This window comes from Cordyceps javanica, chromosome 1 (assembly GCF_051103115.1).
Source record: "Cordyceps javanica chromosome 1, complete sequence".
NCBI lineage: Eukaryota > Fungi > Ascomycota > Sordariomycetes > Hypocreales > Cordycipitaceae > Cordyceps > Cordyceps javanica.
The window spans coordinates 4,748,083-4,770,797 of NC_139295.1; the positions used below are offsets into that span (position 1 = coordinate 4,748,083).

At 53.0% G+C, this 22,715-nt stretch overlaps 6 protein-coding genes across 6 annotated transcripts; 4 read left to right on the plus strand and 2 right to left on the minus strand.

Moving 5' to 3' along the window:
* Positions 1–3,086: 3,086 nt before the first annotated feature.
* V2A60_001432 (uncharacterized protein) lies at positions 3,087–7,187 on the plus strand (the record flags this gene model as incomplete). Its single annotated transcript, XM_083252793.1, has 7 exons — positions 3,087–3,633; positions 3,731–3,899; positions 3,949–5,365; positions 5,459–6,664; positions 6,715–6,785; positions 7,045–7,063; positions 7,116–7,187. The coding sequence occupies 7 exons, from the start codon at positions 3,087–3,089 to the stop codon at positions 7,185–7,187; spliced, it is 3,501 nt and encodes a 1,166-aa protein (XP_083108919.1).
* Positions 7,188–7,995: 808 nt separating this feature from the next.
* Positions 7,996–11,282, plus strand: V2A60_001433 (uncharacterized protein; the record flags this gene model as incomplete). Its single annotated transcript, XM_083252794.1, has 7 exons — positions 7,996–8,038; positions 8,092–8,487; positions 8,560–8,661; positions 8,714–8,765; positions 8,816–11,022; positions 11,076–11,132; positions 11,188–11,282. 7 exons carry the CDS (start codon positions 7,996–7,998, stop codon positions 11,280–11,282), a joined length of 2,952 nt encoding a protein of 983 aa, XP_083108920.1.
* A 967-nt stretch (positions 11,283–12,249) lies between these two features.
* On the plus strand, positions 12,250–13,446 carry V2A60_001434 (mitotic checkpoint regulator, MAD2B-interacting-domain-containing protein; the record flags this gene model as incomplete). The annotated part of the gene is made up of 1 exon (XM_083252795.1): positions 12,250–13,446. The coding sequence occupies one exon, from the start codon at positions 12,250–12,252 to the stop codon at positions 13,444–13,446; it is 1,197 nt and encodes a 398-aa protein (XP_083108921.1).
* Positions 13,447–13,661: 215 nt separating this feature from the next.
* Positions 13,662–15,242, minus strand: V2A60_001435 (uncharacterized protein; the record flags this gene model as incomplete). Its single annotated transcript, XM_083252796.1, has 1 exon — positions 13,662–15,242. The coding sequence occupies one exon, from the start codon at positions 15,240–15,242 to the stop codon at positions 13,662–13,664; it is 1,581 nt and encodes a 526-aa protein (XP_083108922.1).
* Positions 15,243–18,196: 2,954 nt separating this feature from the next.
* On the plus strand, positions 18,197–19,405 carry V2A60_001436 (uncharacterized protein; the record flags this gene model as incomplete). The annotated part of the gene is made up of 1 exon (XM_083252797.1): positions 18,197–19,405. One exon carries the CDS (start codon positions 18,197–18,199, stop codon positions 19,403–19,405), a length of 1,209 nt encoding a protein of 402 aa, XP_083108923.1.
* A 528-nt stretch (positions 19,406–19,933) lies between these two features.
* V2A60_001437 (uncharacterized protein) lies at positions 19,934–20,531 on the minus strand (the record flags this gene model as incomplete). The annotated part of the gene is made up of 2 exons (XM_083252798.1): positions 19,934–20,410; positions 20,484–20,531. The coding sequence occupies 2 exons, from the start codon at positions 20,529–20,531 to the stop codon at positions 19,934–19,936; spliced, it is 525 nt and encodes a 174-aa protein (XP_083108924.1).
* Between the last annotated feature and the right edge of the window lie 2,184 nt (positions 20,532–22,715).

Sequence of the window (22,715 nt, forward strand, 5' to 3'; positions counted from 1 at the left end):
CCGACGGAGGTCTCCATAGACACGATCCGCGATTGACGATACTGTAGCCGGCGAGCTTCTTCAAGCCATTCGCATTGTATTGGCTTGACAGATTTCTTCACCAGATCCCAAAGCGGGCTCGACCCAACTGCATCACTACAGATAGCAACGGAAGAAACGCGCGCTATTCCAAGGCAGTGACTCAACCTATCGGAGCATGGCTTGGAGAATCCCACCAGCCGAGTGGCGTCATCTGGCTGGGCATCCTGTGACGAGGCAGCTACCATCTGTGGAAAATGGCTGTTGAAGGCCGCACTTTGGTTTCCACGGCAGATGAATACCATGGAATATTTTTGCTTTCTTTTTGATTGAATGCCATTCTCCGCACTGTTGCTTGCATTCTGAAAGCCACTCGTAATTGAATTGAAACCAACATCCACTTGTGACGCAATCTCTGGTTTGGCTGGCGGGTCAAGGACCATTGCCGTGTCGTCTTTGCCAGACTCCTTCTCTTGAAGCTTTCGCTTCCTTTTCACTCTCTTTCCTTTGGAAGGTTTGACGTGTCTCTGACGATGCTTGCCGATCGGGCCAAGATACCTAGTCACGGGTCAGTACTTGCAATCGCAAGTTGCCATGGCGGCTCGGAGCTTACTCGCAGAGCAACTCCAATATTGTGTCTTGGTCTTCTTGAGATATTTCCGGCCTTTTGTTTTGCGTTTCTGTTAGAAAGGGAATATGGTAGCAGCAGCTGTGGAATTGGTTTACCATGAAGTCGTACTGAACGGTGACCCAAGGTGGTGAATAATTTTCTTGCGGGCGAGTCCACCGGCTGTGGAAGCCATGGCAGAATAGCGATAACAGTTCTATTCGAAAGACTGGTCACTGGTTTGTACGGCTAGTATATTACCAAATTCTTCTTTTCCTCGACTGGGAACACACAGATTAAGAATTCAGTCATCAGCCCACTTGAAGTTGCCGACTTGGATATGTGGGGCACTTTCAGCTCCCTTTTCCGCCACGCCTGAGACTCAAAATGCTACTTATTTACATCAACTTAAGCAATATATCGCACGTCAATCAACGCTCCATTATCGTGCCGCATGTCTTCTTCAGCCCAAAAATCTTCGTTTCCTTCATCCAGGCACATAAGACAGGTAATCGCCACCGCTGTGCGTAAATCTCCCATGCGTTGCGGCAGACACTCCTTTGCAAGTAGACTAGAGAATCTTTGACAGTGTGCCTAATTTGCGACGACTTGTCCGATTTGAATTTTTCGTTATTCGAATACACTCGAAAGATTGGCGAAGGAATCATAGCGTCATGACCTTTCATAGAACTCACTACAAAAGAATCCCAGAGCCCAATTTCCAACAAGCAGACGCCCCACGCATTCCCATCATATTGCGTCACACAGTTTTCGTGCATATGTGTATCCCTTGCCTATAGGGATGGTGGTCACTAGAGATTTCGCTCCCTGGGTTAGTCTTTTTTTTCGGGGACGATTAGAAACCAGGTAGGATCAAAAATGTTCCGCCATCGTTCAAATTCGACAATGATCTTGTCGAGTGATTCGCGGGCAGATGGGTATTTCAATCTCCATAAATTTTGGTCAAAACATCGGATGAATCAGAATTCATTGCCAGAGGCTTGCGTTTTGTGATGCAGCAGCTTTGCTCTCAGAGTTTCCAAGACTTCGACGTGGATTCGACAGTGGTCGAGGTTCATGGCGTGAGCAACACGCTTGACGAATTCGACTTGCTTTTCGGTTCGATAGCAGTGCGACTCTATAAAGGCTATCTTTACTTGAGCTCTCGATTCTGCTGCTGACCTGAAGTCGTGATATAGCGCGACGATTGTTTTTCTATATGTATTATTTGTCAGCGACAATACAACCAGAACAGCCTTGGCAAAGCATTCTCGAGACAAGAAACCACAAAGACTCAAATGTGGACATGGTCTTGTAGAACCTGGGGAAGAAACCGTGGCACCATGCAGAGTCTCAGCTTATCAATGTATTGTTATGATCAATGTTGTGATACTTGCACTATTACGATGATTGTGTTACACTGCCGCATCAGACGAACAACTCAAATACGAGACGATAAAGACCGAAAGATAGACCCGCAACACGTAAAATTGAGGGTTCTGAAGCCAGATATAATCCGTGACTTTTCCGAGAAAGTGTTAGGAGGAACCATGCAGACGCGTCGAGAGTACAGGGTAGGCTTGTAGGCAGGCCCTGGTTGTCAGGTGCTTCGGCACGTTTTTGGCGCGCTAAGGATGAGTGTACTTGTATCTATCAAGGCGCTTGTAGTCTATCGATGATATTCCGGTGCAACGGCTTGTCCACAAGGTTTGTTTTTCGAAAAAAATAAAAAGTATAAAGGAAACAAGTGTCCTCAACATGATGATTCCCCCCCGAGTTACATGAGACAGCAGGTCGCATGTGGCAACAATCATCTGGTTCTACAGGCCCTCGTATTGAAGCTGCCCCCTCCTCGCACCCCTCGGTTACCACAGCTGAGAGAGCACCAGCTCACTGCATATCTATTGGTTTGACCAGACAAGAATCGCCGACCACCTAGGAACGAAGCTGTTCATCTGCTTTCTCTTCATCATTGTCTGCATGCCTAGGTGGCCACCACACCACACCAGAGAAGTGTTACTGGGGCCCTTCTGACTTACTCAGAATTACCCCACCGTTGCCGCCACCTACCCTACTTAGGTACTGTACCATCTACCTACCTTCACTGCCAAGCTGCCCACTCTTAGCAGGTACAGCTTTAGCTGCCCCTCTGTCTACTCCACCAAAGCACGGTTGGCTGCTACCTACCTAGCAAACGCGATCCATCGATACTTGATTGCTGTGTTGCGATTTCGGTGTATTCTTTTTCTATACTTGACACAGTCAGTCTCTTCTTTCTTCATATTTTCACCTGCACTGGCACCTAGGCCCGAAGCTGTTTGCTCTGCGCCTAGACGCCCTGCTCGCCGTCCTCGTTGTCACGCCAAAGAATCCACATGTTAATACCTGCTGCCGGCCGCTACAGACGGCATTCACGGCTCCGTGACTTTATTGGAGCTCTGTCGGCCAGAACGACATCTCGATGGAAAAACCTGCCGGGTCCATCGACGGTCGCGACGTCGATCTTGAAGCACTGCCCGAGACCTCGACCCGGCCGAAGCCTTTCGAGGACGACGATGCGGCCCGCAAACGCCGCCGTACATCTGCGTCAGCTTCCATGTCGCCAGCTGAACAATTATTCTTCGACAACGAGAACGAAGCGAACAATCCGCATGACATAAGTCACAAGAATGATCAAAATACAACTCAGAAAGAAGCTATTCCGAGCCCCGAAACTCATGTCGACAACTTTCAGACCCCCGCCCCTTCCGACTCCTCAACATCGCTCGACCCTTCTTCCCAGCTCACGCTGAGCTTACGACGCATGGTGGAAGACCATGGCAGTAATTTATTGCAGCCGGGAAGACGTCTTCTAGCCTCGGGCTCGAATTCGCCAATTCTAGATCAGAGATGTATATCAGACGAGGATCGAGATCCTATGACGCGGTCATTCGGTGACACATCCCCCTCTGATGTGGAAGAAGTCATCACGCCCCCGGATTCCTTCCCGTTTCGACTAGCAAGGGATAGTTTGCACGATCCTGTCGTTCGATTGGCGCAATATCTTACCACAGGCAAGTAACCACAAGACCTGCTCAGAGGATCCCCGCTGACTGCTCAACTCAGAGCGCAACATTGAAGCCATTCAGCTCCAGAAACTTTCAGAATGGATGCAAAAATCGGCTATCGAGTTCCTCAAAACCTCGGACAGAAGTACAGTGCTACTAGCACTACAATCGCAGAGAAAGTTCTGGCTATCCCTCCCAGCAGCCATAAGCGCACTAACAACGACGAGGTATTGTTTCAATTTAATACACAGGGAACTGTAAGCTAATTTAGATCAGACCCTATTCCTCGGACTCGGACTTGGTATTTTCCACAACTCAAGATATATTTTCGCTTTATTCACTACTCACTGCTGCCCTGGTTGAGTTTGACCATGGAACTCTTCAGCTGGAACTTGCCAAGGATGTCGAGCAAGATGATGAGCTTGTTCTCTTCTGTATCGAATGCTTACATACATGGTATGATTTGCTGCACATAGAAGAACGGGAAACTTCTGCCGGAGAGCGGCTGGATGGTCCGTCGCCGTGGACACGCTGCGTAATGTCGAGAGTTCTTCTCTCTCCCTTCGTCGCGGCGCAAGGCAACACCACGCAGTGGATCAGCACATTAGCTTATTATTTGTCAAAATTTGCTACTACATCGAAGTTCCGGTTACGCGACTTTACTCTGATCGCCTGCATTATCAGCGACTGCGTCGCTGCAGACCACCAAAGAAACGATGCAACCCATTCGAGATCAACCTCCATATACGCCACGGGTGCCATTCAGCAGACCCGAAAAACGTGGTTGGCGCTCTCCGACGCACTTTCTACAATCATCGAAAAGAAAATTTCTATTCTGAGTAGCGAGACAGCAAATCGTCTGGTTCGTGCCCTAGCCAGCATATTCTCCATCATTTGTCAATCGAACAACTCGGCAGAAAGAAATCGGCCTGATGGTATTGACACTCTGCTCGAAACGTATCAATCGAAGTACCCCGAGGCAACGCCCGACATGCTGCAGAAAGCTGCACCATGGGAATGGAAACTCGACGTGCTGTCCAAGCTCATCCAATCGGGACTCATGCAGCTCCGAGTCATGGCTGTCAACATCTTGTGCAGCTACTTGGCTGATGTTTGGGCCCAAGAGGAGATGACTGTTGACGGTCGTAATTTTCTACGTCATTTGGGGCGTATAGTCGACAACGAGCTGATTGGCTACATCGTTAGCCCGTCATGTCACCCTGAGATCATTGTGGCCAGTGCCAATATCATCGTGTTCTTGGTTCTCTCAGATGCGAGCACAGAGCCCCTCCTTGATCGACTCTGGCATTCCATCGAATCGAGTCAAGATCCACGAGTGGCCGATGCTATCACACGCGTCACAAGTAACGTTATCTCTGTGTTGCGCTACGAGCACCTGGTGCACCTGTGCGAAAAGTTCAATGATGTTAAGCTCATGGATCTGTCTCCATTGCTTCGAAACCTTTGGGAGAATTTGATTGGTGAGATGGTATCTAAGGCGCAACTTGCCGGTGAATCCCTCACAGTGCATCCTTTTCTCTCCATTTTGCGTGTATTGAGAGAGATGCCGACTTCTAATAATGGTGCCAGCTACGCATATCCCGAGCTCCAAATGGTGGCAATGCAGCGAGCTCGGGATCTACTCAACTACGGCTTGGGAGTTGAAGTTCGAAAGCAGTTGTACAGAAACTGTGTAAGCCATCTGACGTCTGGCTCGCAAACAGCGCTCGGCAGCCTCTGGTTTATCTCCCTTTGCCTACGCCCAGCCGTTGCTAATGAGCTCCAGTGTCTCACTGAGACGTATGACATTGTCCGAGTGGTCGTGGAAGAATTGGAGTCCGCTGTCAGTGGCGCAAACGACCAATCTGAGCTTATCCTGGCCGGTCATGCGAACTCAGCTCGTCGCGATTTGATCTCGCAAATTATTCATTTTCAGCCCAAGTCAATCACGGAAGAGCTGGGAGGCAGACTTTGGGAAGCTTTGGTAGGCTCGAAGGCGCTCAACAACGCTGACAGAGTCGCGGCCTGGCAAACAATATCCACAGTCGGAAATAATAGCGGCTTTCGAAATTCGTTCCTACAGACTTGCTTTTCCAAACACCTTCCCAATCTGCCTGCCAGCTGCTATTGTGAAGGAATGCTGAACTTCGTCAAAGAAAATGTCCTGTTGCTAGTTAACCACTGCGAGGAATTCAATCTCGATCATGAGGAGCTCGTTGCCCAGAGTGGCATACAGCAACTTTGGCGTATCATTCTCTCTGCTCATGACGAGGGTATTGCGAAATCTGCTATAGTCTTACTTGCCTCTGGGGTTTATCTGGAGAGTAAGACCATTGGCGCTTGTACGGTGAATAGGGCCCAAAATATCCACCTGAAGCTGGTCCGCCAGTGTCTGAGGCTTATGCGCGAAGCTAGACATGCTCTTCAGGCTATGCCAACAGACGAAGACGCAGATGATGACTCCATTGTTTTGCTTGAACCTGAAAGCGAGCTGACACGGAAGAAACTCGAGTTTCTACGCACTTTGAGACTGCTTCATTATTTCCTAGACGCACACCGCGCCAACACCCGCTATGCAGCTGCCGATTTGCGGTCCTTGATACCCGAATGCGCCGCAGATATGAAAGGCGAGCCGACTACACTTCAGTATCAGGCGTTCGGTGACGATGGCAATGGAGAAGTCAAGCCGCTGCGGATAGGGCGAGAAAATTCTCTTGGTTCGCTACTTGCTGTTCTCAGAGACGAGACCGGTTTCGAGAGCTTTAAAGCTTACTACAGAGGCCGACAGCTTATACCGAACGAGGCGCAGGTACAAAAGTCTCTGCGAGATTTACGCATGTGCGATGGCTTGATTTTGCTAAGCAAAGATGTCGCCACATCTGAGATGCCTAACCATGTGAAGCCTGGTTCGTCACCGATCGAGATCGAGATTCTATCCCAATTCTCAGAGTTCTGGCAATACCTGATCATGGACGAGAGTATGGCCGCTGAGGTAAGTATATGATATGTAGCGAGATGTTCACTTTGACTGACCACATTCAGACATACAACTTCCTGTTACGACTGCCGGCCGACGGCGACCTGATGCAGCGCCTAGGTGCAGATGATGCTAAGTATGAGGATCACTTCGTCCCTGATCAACCTTATAGGCTACTTTACACCATCTTTGCCTTGATGGAATGCGTCAAAGAAACAACCTCGCGGCGAACAGTATTATCGTATCGTTGTTCACCGACTTTGACTCCAGTCCAGTCCTACATTCGTCTGGTGGCGAAAGCTTTACAGCTACTTGCACGTGGCCTGGATGACGAGCTGATTACTCAGATGCCTGGCCGCGTGAATGTACTGGTGACGTCAACTTTAATAATGCAGTTCATACGCCTTCTTGATGGTACGTTGTGCACGCCTGGCTTTAGAGACTGGACTAATTAACAGCGATGCAGTTGCAATCCAAGACGCCGCCTCTGCCCAAGACATTCCAAAACCCTCACCATCCCGGATACTATCAATACTAGACGCTTCTACGAGCTCTCAGGAAGAAGAACTTGTTCATCTCAGTGCTAAGTGCCTCTCTTTGATCTTGAGACTGGGATTTGTCAATGATGATTTCTGGCTGGCAATGGCTGGTAACCCATTACTTGCGACATTAATGTGCCGGATGTGCATCTTATGCAATCAAAAACATTTCCGAAGTTTCTGCATTGGAATAATTGATGATATTACGAAGAAGGAAGCTGAAACGATCGACAAGATTGGTCTTATTACGAAATGGTTCTGGAACTGGGGACTGGAGACACTAATCACCACACCGAACTTGGGAGAAAACTGTCACGAGCTGATGAAGCTACTGTGCTGCCTCGTTGTTCACATGCGTTTCAAATATTCCGAAAGCGTCGATCTTGGATCTCTCGTTCAGACATTGATCGAGTATCTGCTAGCACATGCATACACCGAGGTAAGTCAAACTGCAGAATTACTCAGTGCTGGCCTAAAGATTGAAAACCAGGAAATCAACCAAGATGCACCATGCGACATGGTAGCAGAGGGCTTGGTGACTCTACTGAATCGCTGTCTTCAATTGGACGAGTCTCTTGCTCAGTATATTCCAAGGCATGTCGTTTGCTCCGTCAATGATAACCTAGGGGCTGACCTTGATACAGCGCTGCGGTTTTCCTACTGATGAAAGAGCATCTGTTCCCTCAAGAGCGAACAGTATTGAACGGGTCTCTACCGAAAATAATTTTAAATCCTGAAACTAGAGCGAAACTTTACGAGTCTATTTTTCTGTACCTACGCGTTCACAAGGATAGGCTGCCCGAGACAATGCAGTTCCTGGATGAATTGGTTCCATTCTATGCTGATGGCGGTAAGTATGGGCCTTTCGTCTGGCAGTGAATCACCAGGCTGACGTACGAGTAGCAGATCCTTACATATACGACCTTCCATTTCAGTTTGATCAACAAAAAGCACTTCGATCTCCGGCTGGGTACGTTGGCTTACAAAATCTGTCCAACACGTGCTACCTAAATTCACTCATCACACAACTGTACATGAATCCCGGCTTTCGGAATTACTTGTTGTCATTTGATGTGGATGAAGTCGACAACTCCAAGGTACTCTTGCATGAAACGCAGCGACTGTTTATGCATCTGCAGGAGAGCATTAATCGGTCAGTTGAGCCGGCTGCCTTTGTTGGCGCGATCAAAACGTATGACCAGGGCCCAATCGATATCCACAGTCAAATGGACGTAGATGAGTTTTATAATCTCCTCTTTGACAGATGGGAAGCGCAACTTCCGAACGCGGCCGCGAGAAGTAAGTTTCGATCGATTTATGGGGGTCAGCTCGTTCAACAAATCAGGTCAAAAGAGTGTGGCCACATATCAGAAAGACTGGAGCCTTTTTCGGCTATTCAGTGCGACATAAAGGGGAAATCGACACTCGAGGATAGCCTTCGAGCATATGTTGGCGGAGAGACCATGGACGGCGGTAAGTTTGATATTTCCTTGGTAATGCCAAGGCCAGTGCTGACCGACCACAGACAACAAATACAAGTGCTCCTCCTGTGACCGACACGTCGATGCCGTGAAAAGGTGTGTATTACAATCTGCTATAGACTTTGCAAAGGTACTGATAGTCCCAGGGCTTGTTTGAAGGATACACCTGATAACATGATCTTCCATCTGAAGCGATTCGAATTCAATTTGCAGACATTACAACGAAGCAAGATAGACGACTACTTCGCGTTCCCGGATAGGCTAGACTTGCAGCCATACACAGTTGAGCACCTAAGTGGCTCGGCACCTGATGGCAAGCAGGACATGTTCGAGCTCGTTGGTGTGCTTGTCCATGCAGGCACCGCCGAATCTGGACATTACTACTCCTATGTGCGTGAGCGCTCACCAAACCAAGACACGACACAAAAGTGGGTAGAGTTCAACGATGATCAGGTGGGAATATGGAATCACGCATCCATGGAAGTATCCACTTTTGGAGGTCCGGAGCGACGCTCAGTATATGAAGAGAATAGCATTTCCTTCAACAAGAGCTACAGTGCTTACATGCTCTTCTATCAGCGAATCTCGCCACCGACAGATGCCGCTGCCACAGAGCTAGCGACAAGTGGTGGCATACACTCGTACTCGGCAAAGGGCGAGGCTCTGAAGGAGCACATCCACAGCGAGAACATATTGCTTCTGCGGCGTCACTGCCTGTTTGACCCAAATCATGCCAAGTTTGTCCAAGCTTGTGTCTACGAAAGCCTCAGACGGAAACTATCTTCTCAGGCCGAATCAGAGCTGGATGAGCAGCCATCGGGAAAAGCAGAGGATGCGGCCTATCAGCTAGTCATGAGCACTGCACTGAGCTATCTAGACCAGATTTTCAGTCGAAACAAAGATTGCTCCTTTGCCCTTATGTTTTGCAACATGCTGATAGAGATGGCTAGGACACAGCAAGGTTGTGCATGGCAAACGCTCAAATATTTCCAACTTCGGCCTGCTGTGCTGCGTTCTCTGTTGTTGCGAAACCCGGAACGAAATGTCCGAGTTGCCGTTGGCCAGCTGTTTGTCACTTGTTTGGGGACGCTGTCCAGGAGTTGTCCGGAATCACTCTATATGCGGTCCGGCACAACGACGATTCCGAGCGATAACGAGGATGAAGACATGGACGGCGATGACGGCGATGACGGCGATGACGGCGATGACGGAGAAAAAGAGAATATGCTGTCGCGTGCGATGGAGCCACTAGACCAGCTCTGGAAGTCTTTCCAGCACCATATCAGAGCGTGGGATGAGTACTTCTTGACGATTCTTGACGTAGCCCAGCTTGGGAGGCGAGAATGTGGAGCAGTCCTGGCCGGTTGCTACTTGGAGAAGTGCCTGAAGATCATTACCGCAGACCGCTCCATGGAACTTGAGCCGAATTTTGTGAAGATGCTGCAGAACGTATACAAGAGGTTCAACGCGCAGCCACCATCTTACGTGGCAGTCCTGGCTCTCATTGACTACCTGATGAGCCAGCTAGAGCCAGAAATCAGTGGCGAGACAATTGTGGAAACGGTGGACGAACGACTGGCGGACGGCACCGGATACTTTCCATGGACGTCAAAAGAAGTGTCGTTGTTGTTGTTGTCGCACCCCGAACAAGAGGATTCTAGCCTCTTCATGGCACGGTTGTTGGAGATCAACCAAGCACCAGAATGTACAAGGCGGATCCTAGAAAGGATTATTCAGGCAGGTGAATTACCAACCAGAAAGCTCTTGCACCTGCTGGAAGATACGATTCGCGGTGATGCATCGACAGAACCCCTGGATGTGTATATCCGAGCCGCATCAATTGTCGTGGACAGCTGCAATCGGCTAGCGGATGCCCAAAACCTGGTCCAACATATAGGCAAACAAGCCGCAAGCTTCGAGAGGGGCGAAGGTGAAGCATTCCTGGGGTTGATACGTCGGGCAATCGATAGCAAGCGACCGCTGGAGGAAGAGCGTGCTCAGATGCGGCTCTCGACGCTGTTGACAATACCTCAGTGGGGACCGTTTCTGCTCCAGTACCCGGACAGCCATGTACGCAACGGAGCAGAGCGTCTGGTGGATATGGCCCTGTGCATACCAGCAGAGGCCGACTCCCGGAGCAGCGAGGCTGCAAAACTGTCATCTGATCTTGGACTGGCAATCGGAAAGAACTGCCTCAGCTATCTGCGCGATGCCCACATCGAGCGCAGAATGTCAATCGAGCGAGAGTATGCCGCGGTGTTGATTCGAGTGTTGACCAACTGCAGCGTGGTTGTGGCGGAAAGCGAGACCTTGGACGAAGAGACCAAGGACAAATTCAGTGAACAGCGGCAAGGTGTGCATGACTACAACGTCGTTGATGTGTTATTAGACTGACTGGTGATGTAGAAATACTCGAGGGCATGACTGCACTAGTAGTTGACCGAGCAGAAGATGACGGGTCCGGTAAGCCAAGCACCTGAATGCTGAAATATGAAGCACGTCTAACATGAAGACGCAGACTGGGAAGGATCCGCTCTATCCTCTGAGCCCCTGGAAGATGAGGGCGAAATAGCAGAAGCGACAGCCATCTTGGGAAATGATGGCTGCTCATAAAGATTGACGGGCATAGCACGCAATATTGGAAAACTGGGAAGGGTAATGATAAATTGTTTTTCTTGGACGGAGTTGAACAGGGACCATGACACGAACACTAGATGTTATTGATGAAGTAATGACTTATACACCGATACTTACTTGGCTAGGTTGGAATGGTAGCTTTCACTATGGTACATTTAATGTGCACTCAATACGATGTCTAAGCAGACCCTCCAGTCATCGGCCCTACGATCGCTAGACGGTTCTTGCCGGTGATGACTTGGAAGTGCTCCAGGTTCTGAAGATTTTTGCCGGATCTATATCAACCACCAGATGTGCCAGACAAACCCTTGCAAAGCCTGACGGGACAATATACAGCGCTCATGTTACTAAGCACCCTCGAGCCGTATCTTTCTTTTCATTTCCCCATTCTTTTGACGCGTGCACGTAGACGAGAAAGGCTGTCACTGGCCGGTTTGTTGTGGAAGCATGGCGCCACGAGCGAATCCGTCCCACAGCTCGAGGTTGATGCGGGCGTATACCAAGTACACGAGCATCAGTCAACTGTACTAAGCTTATTGCAGAGGAGCTGAGTAGAGAAATCACGGGATAGAGCCAGATTCTGTATTTTTCTGGGCAATGCAGGTAGCCGTGCTTTATTATCGATTCATTATGGATTTATGCTCATGTCACTGGTGACTTTCTTACAACCTACCTTTGTTGGACAATGACTGCGTTCCTAAAGGTCAGTACTCCGTCCATCGCCACAAGTTAACAAGGCAGTTAAGTACAGTGGTTGTAGGTACCTATTTTAGTACCTAACTCAGTGCCTTATAGTACTACCTACTTAGTACCTTAGTAGTAACCCCACTCAACGCCGCAGGCCGCATCAGCCCAAAGAAAAGTCTCCCTCCCAGTCCAACCCATTCGTTATTTTACTTACGAAGCTTGTTCTGCTCAGTTTCAACAGCTTCCCAACGTTGCCATGGGCCTCGTCGACTATTCCGAGTCCGACTCGTCCGGGTCCGAGGCAGAAGCGCCCGTCAAGCACATTACAAAAGCAAAACCCGCCACCAGCAGCAAAAAGGTTCCCTCTGTCGTCGACAAGTCGAAATCCGGCAAGATCATCGTCAACCTCGCCGGCACCGCGACAGACGCCGCATCGACCCCGACCGACGAGCCGCCGGCGAAGCGGGCGCGCACGGCGGGCGGCGGGCGCTTTGCTGGCTTCAACTCGTTCCTGCCAGCACCCAAGAACGCGGCGGCCAAGGCGGCTGGCCCGAGTCTGGGCCTGGGCCTGAGGACAAGCGCCGCGCCCGGCTTCAGCAGAGACACTGGCGCAACCTCGACAGTAGATACCGATGTGCGCGCCGGCGGCGATGAGGAAGCAGGCTCTGCGCCAAAGAGTTCGGTGCTGAGCTTGCCGCCGCCGAAAAGTGCCATCGCTGAGCCGTCTATCCCAGAGGGCCAGAAGCCGGCGTCAGAGGTCAAACTCACCGGCAAGCCGCTCATGTTCCGCCCGCTGTCCGTGGCCAAGGCAAAGAAGAAGAAGACGACGACGACGACGACGAAGATGTCGACGTCCACCGCGGCTTCACAGCCCGCGCCCACCGAAACCAACCTTGCGTCCGCCCCTGCCGCAACGCCCGCTCCAGAACCGCCGAGGAAAAAAGTCTCCCTCTTCTCCATCCCCACCGACAATGCAGCGCCAGCGCTGGGCCCATCGCTGCCGAGCAGCAGCAGCAGCAGCAGCGGTGCGTATGAGCCTCTCTTTGAGACTTGCGCTCCCGTCACCGACGACGGCGGGGCCGCCGGCGCATACGCTGCCGAGGACGCGTTGGCAGCCGCCGAGCCCGCGGCGGAGCTGGTGGGCGACATGGCCGACGACATGAACCTGTCCGCGCCGGCGCGCCGGGAGCTGTTTGGCCGCGCCGGCAGCGGCGCGCACGCGGCGCGGCGCGTCGTCAACTTCAACATGGACCGCGAGTACCGGCACAACGAGGCGCTGCGGGCGAGCGGCGAGCAGCAGACGCACAACCCCGTGCGCGCCATACAGGGCGGCGGCAAGCACAGCCTGCGGCAGCTCGTCAGCAACGTCCAGGGCCAAAAGGACGCGCTCGAGGACAGCTTCGCAAAGGGAAAGTCGAACCGCCGGGAGGCGTCGAGCCGGTATGGCTGGTGACGGAAACTGGATTGCTGTTTACATCTGCGCACAATGATACCCCCCTCCCACCCCCCCTACATCTACTCACATGTTTTCCAAAATGCATCAGCGCCGCATCTTGTTTGGGGGTTTCTGTTGTTCTCTATTAAGCAGGGTTCAAAATGGGATATGCTAACGCTAATGCAAAAAGTGTTTCGTGTTCATTCATGCCTCCGTATCTAGTCTTGGGCCCTTCAGCACGTCGTCACGGCCACGGTCCTTGCGCTCCTGAACTCTTGGTCTACAAGGAGAAACCCCCACTCGCCTCTCGTGATGGGCGAAATGTCGTCGTAGCCGTTGGGAGTCATGGGTCCGTCCTGCTCCCGCGCTGGCGGATCCGGCCCCGGCCCCAGCCCCGGGCTGAGGACCTGGTCAATCGACGTGGCCTGCGTGTTGCTCCAGAGCTGGTTTCTGGCAGCTGTCGCCTGGCCGGCCTCGTCGTCTGGCCGGGCCGTCAGCACATCGTCCTCCCCTCCTGGCTCCTTTCGTTCTGCATCTTGTCTCGTGTCGTCCTTTTCGGAAGATGTATGTGTAGAGGTCTTGTCAAAGGTTGTCTGCACCCGTAGGCCAGGTGTCCTGGGTGATGGCGAGCGTTTTGGCTGGGCAGGCACCGGTGTGGCGGTGGCTGTCATGCCGACAGCGGGCATGTCGATGGTCGGGCTGTCCGGTAGCCCTTCAACGTAAACGCCGCTGTCCTGGTCGTGATAGTCTTGGTCCTCGATTTCGTCATCGTCGTCATCTGACCACACTGACGATGTCTCGGGGACTGGGGCAAAAAACATGCCGTCGATGCCGCCTTGCATCTCGACGCCACCATAAGCGCGGCGGTACATGCGATCCAGATCCACCAGCGCTGAACGCGACACGTTTAGCCAGTCGTAGGAGCGCAGCAGATGCATTTTGGAAACCTTTTTCCCCGACGCCAGCACGTAGCGGCGCAGTTCATCGACGGCATCCTCCAGCCGCAGCGGGGAGCCGGTTTTGGAGTAGCTTGACAGTGCGGCCTTGAGGCTGTAGAGCCGGTCAAAGGATATGAGGGACAGACCGTCGGAGGAGAACAAGACGTCGTTTTGAGCAACCGAGTCGTTGAAGAGTGCATGATTGAAGCCACAGGCGGAGGCGCTGAGTGCTGGTGCTAGATGTGCGCTGGAGCCGGCCTTGCGGCTGGCCTTGGCAAGGGCCGACTGCAGCGTCTTCTCAGCCTTGGGAGGCAGGTTACCGTGGTGGATGAGACGCACGCCATGCTGTGGCGTCATGGGAAACCCATAGGAAGACGCTTCGGTCGGGACCGAAGACACGACTGTCGACGGCGTCATGGGCGGAGGCGAGAGCGGTGTCATGGGCGTAAGCGGCCACATGGGCGACCGGGGCGAGAGCGGGCCGTGTTGCTGGGTCCGGGGGAATTCTGGCGACATGGGCGTGTAGGTCGGGGAAGAAATGATGGATCGAGGAGATGTCGGCATGGACGAGGTGGCCGATGAAGGAGTAGGAGCCGGCTGGTGCCGACTCCAGCGCGGGAGATGCAGGCGTCGCGTGAAGCGGTTCCGCGACGGTGAGGCGGCGGGGGAGCCGCCGAGGGGTGGGGAGCACAGGACCGGCGAGGGCGGCAGCTGGTAATCGCGACGGGCTACGACGAGAGTCAGGTGGAGAGACTTTCGGGCAAGGCGGGCAGACGTATGCTCGAGGGCCGGTAGGAGCTGGGTCGGGAGGTGCTGGGCGTCGAGGAGGGAGGGGCCGGCTTCGAGAGGCGAGGAGATTTTGTCCTTGAGAGACATGGTCGCGATGGGAAGGGGTGTATGTATTGGATCTACCGGCAAAGTCGGGAAAAAAGAGAAGAAGGAGAAACCGGGATTCAAGGAGTGATAAGCGTGGAAAAGAATGTGGTGTGTGTATGTATGTATGTATGTATGTATGCTCAACCAGTCCAGTGTACCCTGGGGCTTTTAGACCAGACTTGGGCTACTATGCAAGTAAATGCCAGAAGACGCAAGTAGATGGAATGAGGAAGAGGACTTAGGAGTACTTTTTCTCGAGAACCAAGGCCCAGGACCGGTTGAACGGAGGGATTAAAAAAAGAAGAAGAGAGGACAAGGTCGGGGATGCTTGGGGGTCATTCAAGGTAGTTATACCATGGGGATTGCAAGCCGGTGCGCAGTCCAAGTCTTGAAACAAGACAAGACGAACAATGGGCTTTGCGTTCCACGTGCATCGGGAGATCTGAAACGAAACAACAAGTAAAATATGTATATAAATAAATGAAACGAGAAAGGAATACTACAGTGTCTGCAAGAGAGTGCTATTTTTAAAAGGTTTCGACATGGGGGAGGAGGGGAGAGGGGGGGGCAAATGTGTGTGTGGTGGGTGAGGCTTGCTGCAGGGTCGGGCGGCTAGAGAGCTTTAACTAGAGAGGAGGAGGATACTTGCCGAGTATGGGGGTAATAAACCCGCATTACCGGAGACGAGCGTGGGGAGGGGAGACGTGCGTGGTGATGATGCTAGATTGATTACGCTGATCAAGATTCGAGTTTCGTTGTACGGGTATATTTTGGCTTTCATAGGTACCAAACAAAGGTAGGTGACGTGCCGTTGAAACTTGCAAAGGGTGCGCCGTACAAGTAAAAGTCTGAAGATGCCAGCAGTTGTACACGAAAGGCCCTGCCACCTAGTCACAATTCACAAAGGCAGTCGTTGCTGCTTGACGAAACCTGGGGAGGTTTTCGCGTTTCATCTGTTTCGTAGAGTCCTGCCTGGGCGAGCATCAACAGGGCTGCGATGGGTCGGACAAGCCCTCTCTCGCAACCACCTTGACCACCAGCACCACCATCACCACCAGCTGCCAGCTGCAGCAGCTGCAGCTACAGCAGCAGCCTTACCGGTAGCACGACAGACGCTGCTTCAGACAGTCGAGACAGTCAAAGAGAGCCCGGCGCCTAAACAAGGAAGAAAAAGTGGTGCCCTGCTAAATTTGGAATCGCATGACCCTATTCTATCCTCTCTCTCTCTCTTTTTATCTTGTAATTTGTAAAAAAAAAAAATTATTATTTTATTTGCCTAGTAATAATCCGACTCTACGGATCGACAAACCATTGTCAATTTTTACAACCAACTCGGTAGACTCTGCCCAGGCGCCTTGCTCTCCCATCTCCGTCAAGGCTAAAAAAAAAATTACGAGAAAAAAAAGAAAAGGTATGCGCCTGCAGAGGGACAAGAAGAATGTTTCAAATCAACGTCAAACCACCAACCCACCACCAATACCGACCCTGCTGAACCCTGGGCAGAACCCATTAGCCCATCTCAATTTAAGCGCCCGTCTTGTGTCTCCACGTACGATGCGAGCAGCCAGCCAGCTTCCAGCCAACCAGAACCCCGGGCCAGCCACACACCATCTTTTCTTCAGCGACAAGTAGCCCTGCTTTGTGGTTCTAAAATAGAATACATGACGGGGGGGACCCGTCCCGCGTGTGGGGAGGGGGGGGACTATCGGGAAATATGTCATTTGGAGAGACAAGACCAAAAGCCCCAAGTAGCTCTCACTCGCTCAAAGGCCCAAGGTGGAAACTTTCGGTGCAGCATGCCGTCCTTCAAACAGTAAGGCGCACGTCACTTACATTTTGAAACATCTTCTTTGTCTATAGGCTCAGCTTTGAACCCCATACTGTTGTTGGTGGTGGTGGGATAATGTTTCATTTTGCATATAAAAAGCTCCGTCCCACTGTATCGTCGATCCTGTCTGTGCCTGCACATCTCAGATCAACTCGCATCAATCTTCCAAGCTGGCAAAACCAGGCATGACAAGAGGTCATCTGAGATTCGAGAGTCATTACATGTAGCCTTTTTAGATCTGGATGACTCTACGAAGCATTTGACTTTTCTTTCTTTTGCCCCTTGTTGACTACCAAGGCTGGGCTGGAACCTGGATACGTGGTAGCTCCCAATAGCTTTTCGCAGCCTCAAGAAGCTATATCACAGCCTTCGTCATAACTAGGGCTCCGGCCAGAGGCGCCGCCGGCCAGAGAGTACGAATTCCGGCAGTGGTAACCAACTTCTTGAAAGTTATTACTGGTACGGAGGTCTACGGGTTCTGTTGTAAAGGTGGTAGTAATCCCTACAAAAATATGTGGACTAATTACTAGGTCTTCTCTGGATTACGTATAGTTATGTACAAATTGACAGAACGTATGTGCTGATTTACAGCCTTCATCACTAGTAGCTGCAAAGCATCACCAATAGCCTCTATTTTCCTCCTCCATCAACAACCCTTTTGAAGCGGCTTCCAGAGGCTCCGAGAGTGGCGGCGGCGGTGGCCAGAGTGGTGGCGAGAGCGGCGGCGGCGGAAGAACCAGTTATTCCGGCCTGTTGTGATGATACCAGCACTCGAAGGCCTCAAAAAGGCGTTTTTGGAGCGAATTGGCGACCATTGAGAGGCTTCCCCACTCTCGCCGCCGCCGCGGCCGGCGTTGAACAGGCTTCCAGAGGCTCGGCGGCGGCGGCGGCGGCGAGAGTGGTGGTGGGCCGGTGGCAGCGGTAGCACGAAGAATAATTTATCAGGAGCGTATTTCCTAAGGTACCTATATTTATATGTAATTCCGTAGTAAAAGGAAGTACCTCGTCACGTGCCGCTGTGCACCTACATAGAAATATGGTGCTGTGCACGTAGCAATGCTCATAAGAAAAACAGCGTTTGGCTCACATCGCTACATCAATCTTGGGTCGCCATGGCAGCGCCGCCATGAATGAGGGCAGAACGTCTCCCAAGAGACGGCACATTCTTTCCTCCATCAACCCCGAGGATTCATCGCACGTACCACGCAGGCACCGACCGGCAGAGCACCGCACACGATCCGCGACCCCACCACCGCCACCGCACTCGTCACGGGAAAAGAGAGCCCGGGATGGTGACGACGCAAAGGACCCTGAAGATGGCGGCGACACGACGCGACCGAGGCGCGGCCGTTTGAAACTCAAGGGTGACAGGTCCAGCCGCAGCCATCGCAGTCACCGCAGCAGCCGGCGGCATCGCTCACGAGAACGTCGCGACGACGATGATGACGACGACAAGGAGCAAGAGTCACGTCGGGACCGGCACCACCATCGCTCTCAGGATCCTCGCGCAAATCACGACGAGAATGAAGGTTCCTCGAGCGGACGACGCGGCCATCATCACCCACACCGACGCCGACGCCGCGGCCGCAGCCGCTCACCCACGCCGCCGAACCCGCACGAACCCGAGCCGCTCGACCCGGAAGCCGCGTTCCGCGCGTCGCTCTTTGACGCCATGGCCGACGACGAGGGCGCGGCCTACTGGGAGGGCGTGTACGGGCAGCCGGTGCACGTGTACGAGCAGGACAAGGTCGGCCCGCAGGGCGAGCTGGAGCGCATGACGGACGACGAGTACGCGGCGCACGTGCGGCAGCGCATGTGGGAGAAGACGCACGCGGGCCTGCTCGAGGAGCGCGCGCGGCGCGAGGCCCGCCGCCGGCAAAAGGAGGACGAGGCCCGCCACGACGCGCGCCTGCGGGCCGAGATGGAGCGCAGCCTGCGCCGCGGCGAGGCCCGCCGCGAGAGGCGCCTCTGGGCGCGCCGCTGGGAGGACTACGCCGCCGCCTGGGACGCCTGGGACGGCGCGGCCCGGCACATGGCGTGGCCCTGGGAGGGCGGCGCCCCGCGGCGCCCCGCCGGCTGGGGCGTCGTCGGCGACGGCCCCGAGGAGGAGGTGGACGAGGCGGCCGTGCGCGCCTTCTTCGTCCACGGGCTCGCGGCCGACGAGCTCGGCGAGGACGCTTTCGCCGCCCGCCTCAGGGACGAGCGCGTGCGCTGGCACCCGGACAAGATGCAGCAGCGCCTCGGCGGCAAGGTCGACGACAAGATCATGAGGGACGTCACGGCCATTTTCCAAATCATTGATAGACTATGGGCCGAGATGCGGAAAAAGGAGTGAGGGGGGGGGGAAGGGGGGAGAACGGGGGCTATGATATCCGGGGATTTTCGAGATTTTTATACTCTGATCAGTCAATACAGGCCAAAGTTTTTTTGTTAGTACGTATACACTCGTTGGCGGCTGCAAACACCGTGCTGGAGAGACGAGACGTAAACAAGTTATTGCAACCAAGAGGCGCTGGTGTTGTGGCGAGCCGGTACAGTTGCAACCTTTCACATGGCATAGTAGGGAGAATAGAAATAATGTAAATGAAATTTGTGGTATTAATGGCAAGTCGCTAGACGACTGCCCCAAAACAAAAACCCAAGTCTGCGGGATGGTAACACCCTTTCAAGTCTGGCATGGGAGTTCATGCCGCGTGGGATAAAGTATACCATGCTCGTGTGTGTGGCTGCCCAGCGAATAGCGGACACACCAACAGTTTTCCTTTTTTTGCCGCTATATTATGTATTATGGTAACAAGGCAGGACTTCCTTTCCTCCCAAATTTCTGATGTTCTCAAACAAGAGTATGAAGAGGGCTGATAATTTACAGGTTGGCCATGGCGGCGGCACCACCGAGGAGGGCACCCATGGCGACCATGGCGGTGGGGGCGGGAGCGGCACCAGTCGACGAGGCCGACTTGGCAGCGGAAGAGGCCGAGCTGGCGGCGGAGGAGGCCGAGCTGGCGGCAGAGGAGAGGCTGCTGCCGGCGGTGCCGCTGGCGCTCTTGGCGGAGGAGCTGAGCTCGCCGGCCTTGGAGGAGAGGGACTCGGCGGCGGAGGAGGCCGAGGTGGCGGCGGCGCTGCCGGCGCTGGAGGCGGCCGAGCCTGCGCTGGAGGCGGCGGAGGAGGCGGCCGAGCCGGCGCTGGTGGCGAGGCTAGAGGCACCGGAGGCGAGGTTGGTGGCGGCGGTCGAGGCAGCCGAGGCGGCACCGGCACCGCCGGTGGAGACGTCCGAGTAGATACCCTCGGCACCACTCTTGACGCTGTTGGCGATGGAGTTGATGTCGTTGCCAATATCGGCCTAGAGGGAGGGGGGCGTGTTAGTTGCCGGGGCTGTAGAGTCCAAGGGTGATGGGAGATTGGCGGCTACTAACCTTGACGACGGCGGCGATGGCGAGGAGGGCAACGTTGGAGAACTTCATTTTGATGGTATTGGGTGTGTGTGTGTGTGGTGGTGAGTGGTGGAAAGCTGTTGGGTGATGGATGAGGCAAGATGATATGGATGGGGATAAAAGGAGGGAAAAAGTAACCTCGGAGGGGAGGAGGTCGAGTTTATATGCGTCTCTTGAACGTGTCGCATATTACCTCCCGGGGGCAACTACTATACACACCCTCTCTGTCTCCTTGTCAAGGATGATCAGCTTGCTCGCCTTTTCCTTTTGCCTTGCTTTCTGGCGTGGGGACTTGCTCCGAAAGTGTACCCGCCGAGGGGCGTGGAGTCTCAAGCCACCAGACGAGGTCGGAGGATGATGGCCTAACTTGGCTGCTTGGTAGCTTCCTTTTCCTTTAGACACTCCCCCCCTCTTCTCCGGATGATGGGCAGGCTGGGACTGTCTTGGCTTGCTCAGTTGTCAGCACGCATGCACAGATGCCTATCTACTTGCCTACTTACTTACCGGGGAACGGAGAATGGGGAACGGGGCAGAAAAGAAAACGGGCTTCCTTAGCTGCTTAGGTACTTTGCCCGTTTGCCATTGTTGCTGTGGCGCAGGTGGAGTGACTGAGTGAGCACCCCCCCAGCTTCCAACGCCATCCCGTCAGGCAGTGACATCAGCGATTATTTTTGGTCCTTGTGGCCCCGAACAGGGCTCCCCGAAATTCGTCACTCTGTTTTCGTCCGGAGGCTTGGATTGCATCATGGTGCGACGATCAATACCGAATAGTTGCAAAGTCAGGGGCGGCCAGTAAGAGAGTTTCGGGTATACAGTACGACCATCGGGGAAAGGAGGGAAATAAGACCCCTTGTTGCCATTGAGTGTTGCGCACCATGTGGGATGCCTGCAACGGATTGTGACCTGGTAGGCGGCAACGGACGTTTTCTTGTTGACAAAAGGTCATTTCAGTCTTTTTGGTAGATCGAGATTTGTCTCTTGACAATGGCCGGGGTGGAGAGACAAGAGAGGGGGCGTTTGTTGCTTGGCAAAGACGTTAATAATGGCTCCTTCCAGAAACAGGGCACCGCCACATGTGGCGTCATCACTTCTCCTGACTTTGAATTCAGTATCCGTCCTGATGATCCGTACCAACTCCTCCATACTGACAAGGGACAGTTTCGTTGGACAGGAAACAGGCTGTAGCTGGTTCAGCTTTCTGCTTGTGCATTGAGCCGTGTTGTCTCGACGAACGGCCTTTTACCCCATTCTGCAACCATGCCGTTCTGCAGCATGCTCGCTATCCACCTCAACGTAGCATCCCATTCAACAACCAGGCAACCAGGCAACCCCTTCGCCCTTCACAACCATCGAAGAGGTGGCGGCGCCATGGATTAGGTGGTGCATCCAACAAATTTTACGAACCAGGTATGCACCTGGACATATTGCGAGCCTGCTGTGGTGGGCCTGGGCCGCTGGTCCATGTACTCAGTAGGCACACATGCACAGCTTCTGAAAATAGTGTCTTCTGCACTGCCTCTGACTACTTAGATGCATACGCGTCTGCGGCACGATTCCCAGATGATCTCGGCTGATTACGTGCGATGCAGAATTTTAAAAAAAAAATGAGAAAAAGGAATAAAAAAAAGGGAGGAAAGACAAGCAAGACAATAACAAAGAGAGAGGCAAGATCAACGTAAGCCCACGTCTATTTTTACTCGCCCGCTTGAGGCTGGCCTTTTTTTTGGCCTGCCGCTGCTCAGCCTCACGCAGCTCCCAGGTCGCCCACGCGACATTGCGCCAGAACACCTCAGTCATGTCAATGTTGCGTTCTCCAGAGGGGATGGGCGACAGCCGCTTCTTTTTCCTTGGACTTGCCCCGTTGCCTTGCAAGCCAAAGAACCACAAACTGCCAAGCGGGGGTTCCATACAATGACGGGCCAACACTATAATTTAATTGACCACAGAGAGGGCGAGGGAAAAAAGAGAGCCGCAATAAACAACACGCGACCAAGGACCAGTAGAGATTAAAAAAAAAAAAAGCACACATGTAATTATGACTGTCGAGTGATGCCACAATGGAGCCCCCGAAACCAGCCTATATTATGCGAGCATGGATCGGGTTCCCTGTGGGACTGTCGCGGGGATATGTACTGAGTATCCGTATTTGCTGGCAAATCAGAATCCCCGTCGCCTGCATCAATGACATGACGCTCTTCTGCATCGTCTGTACGA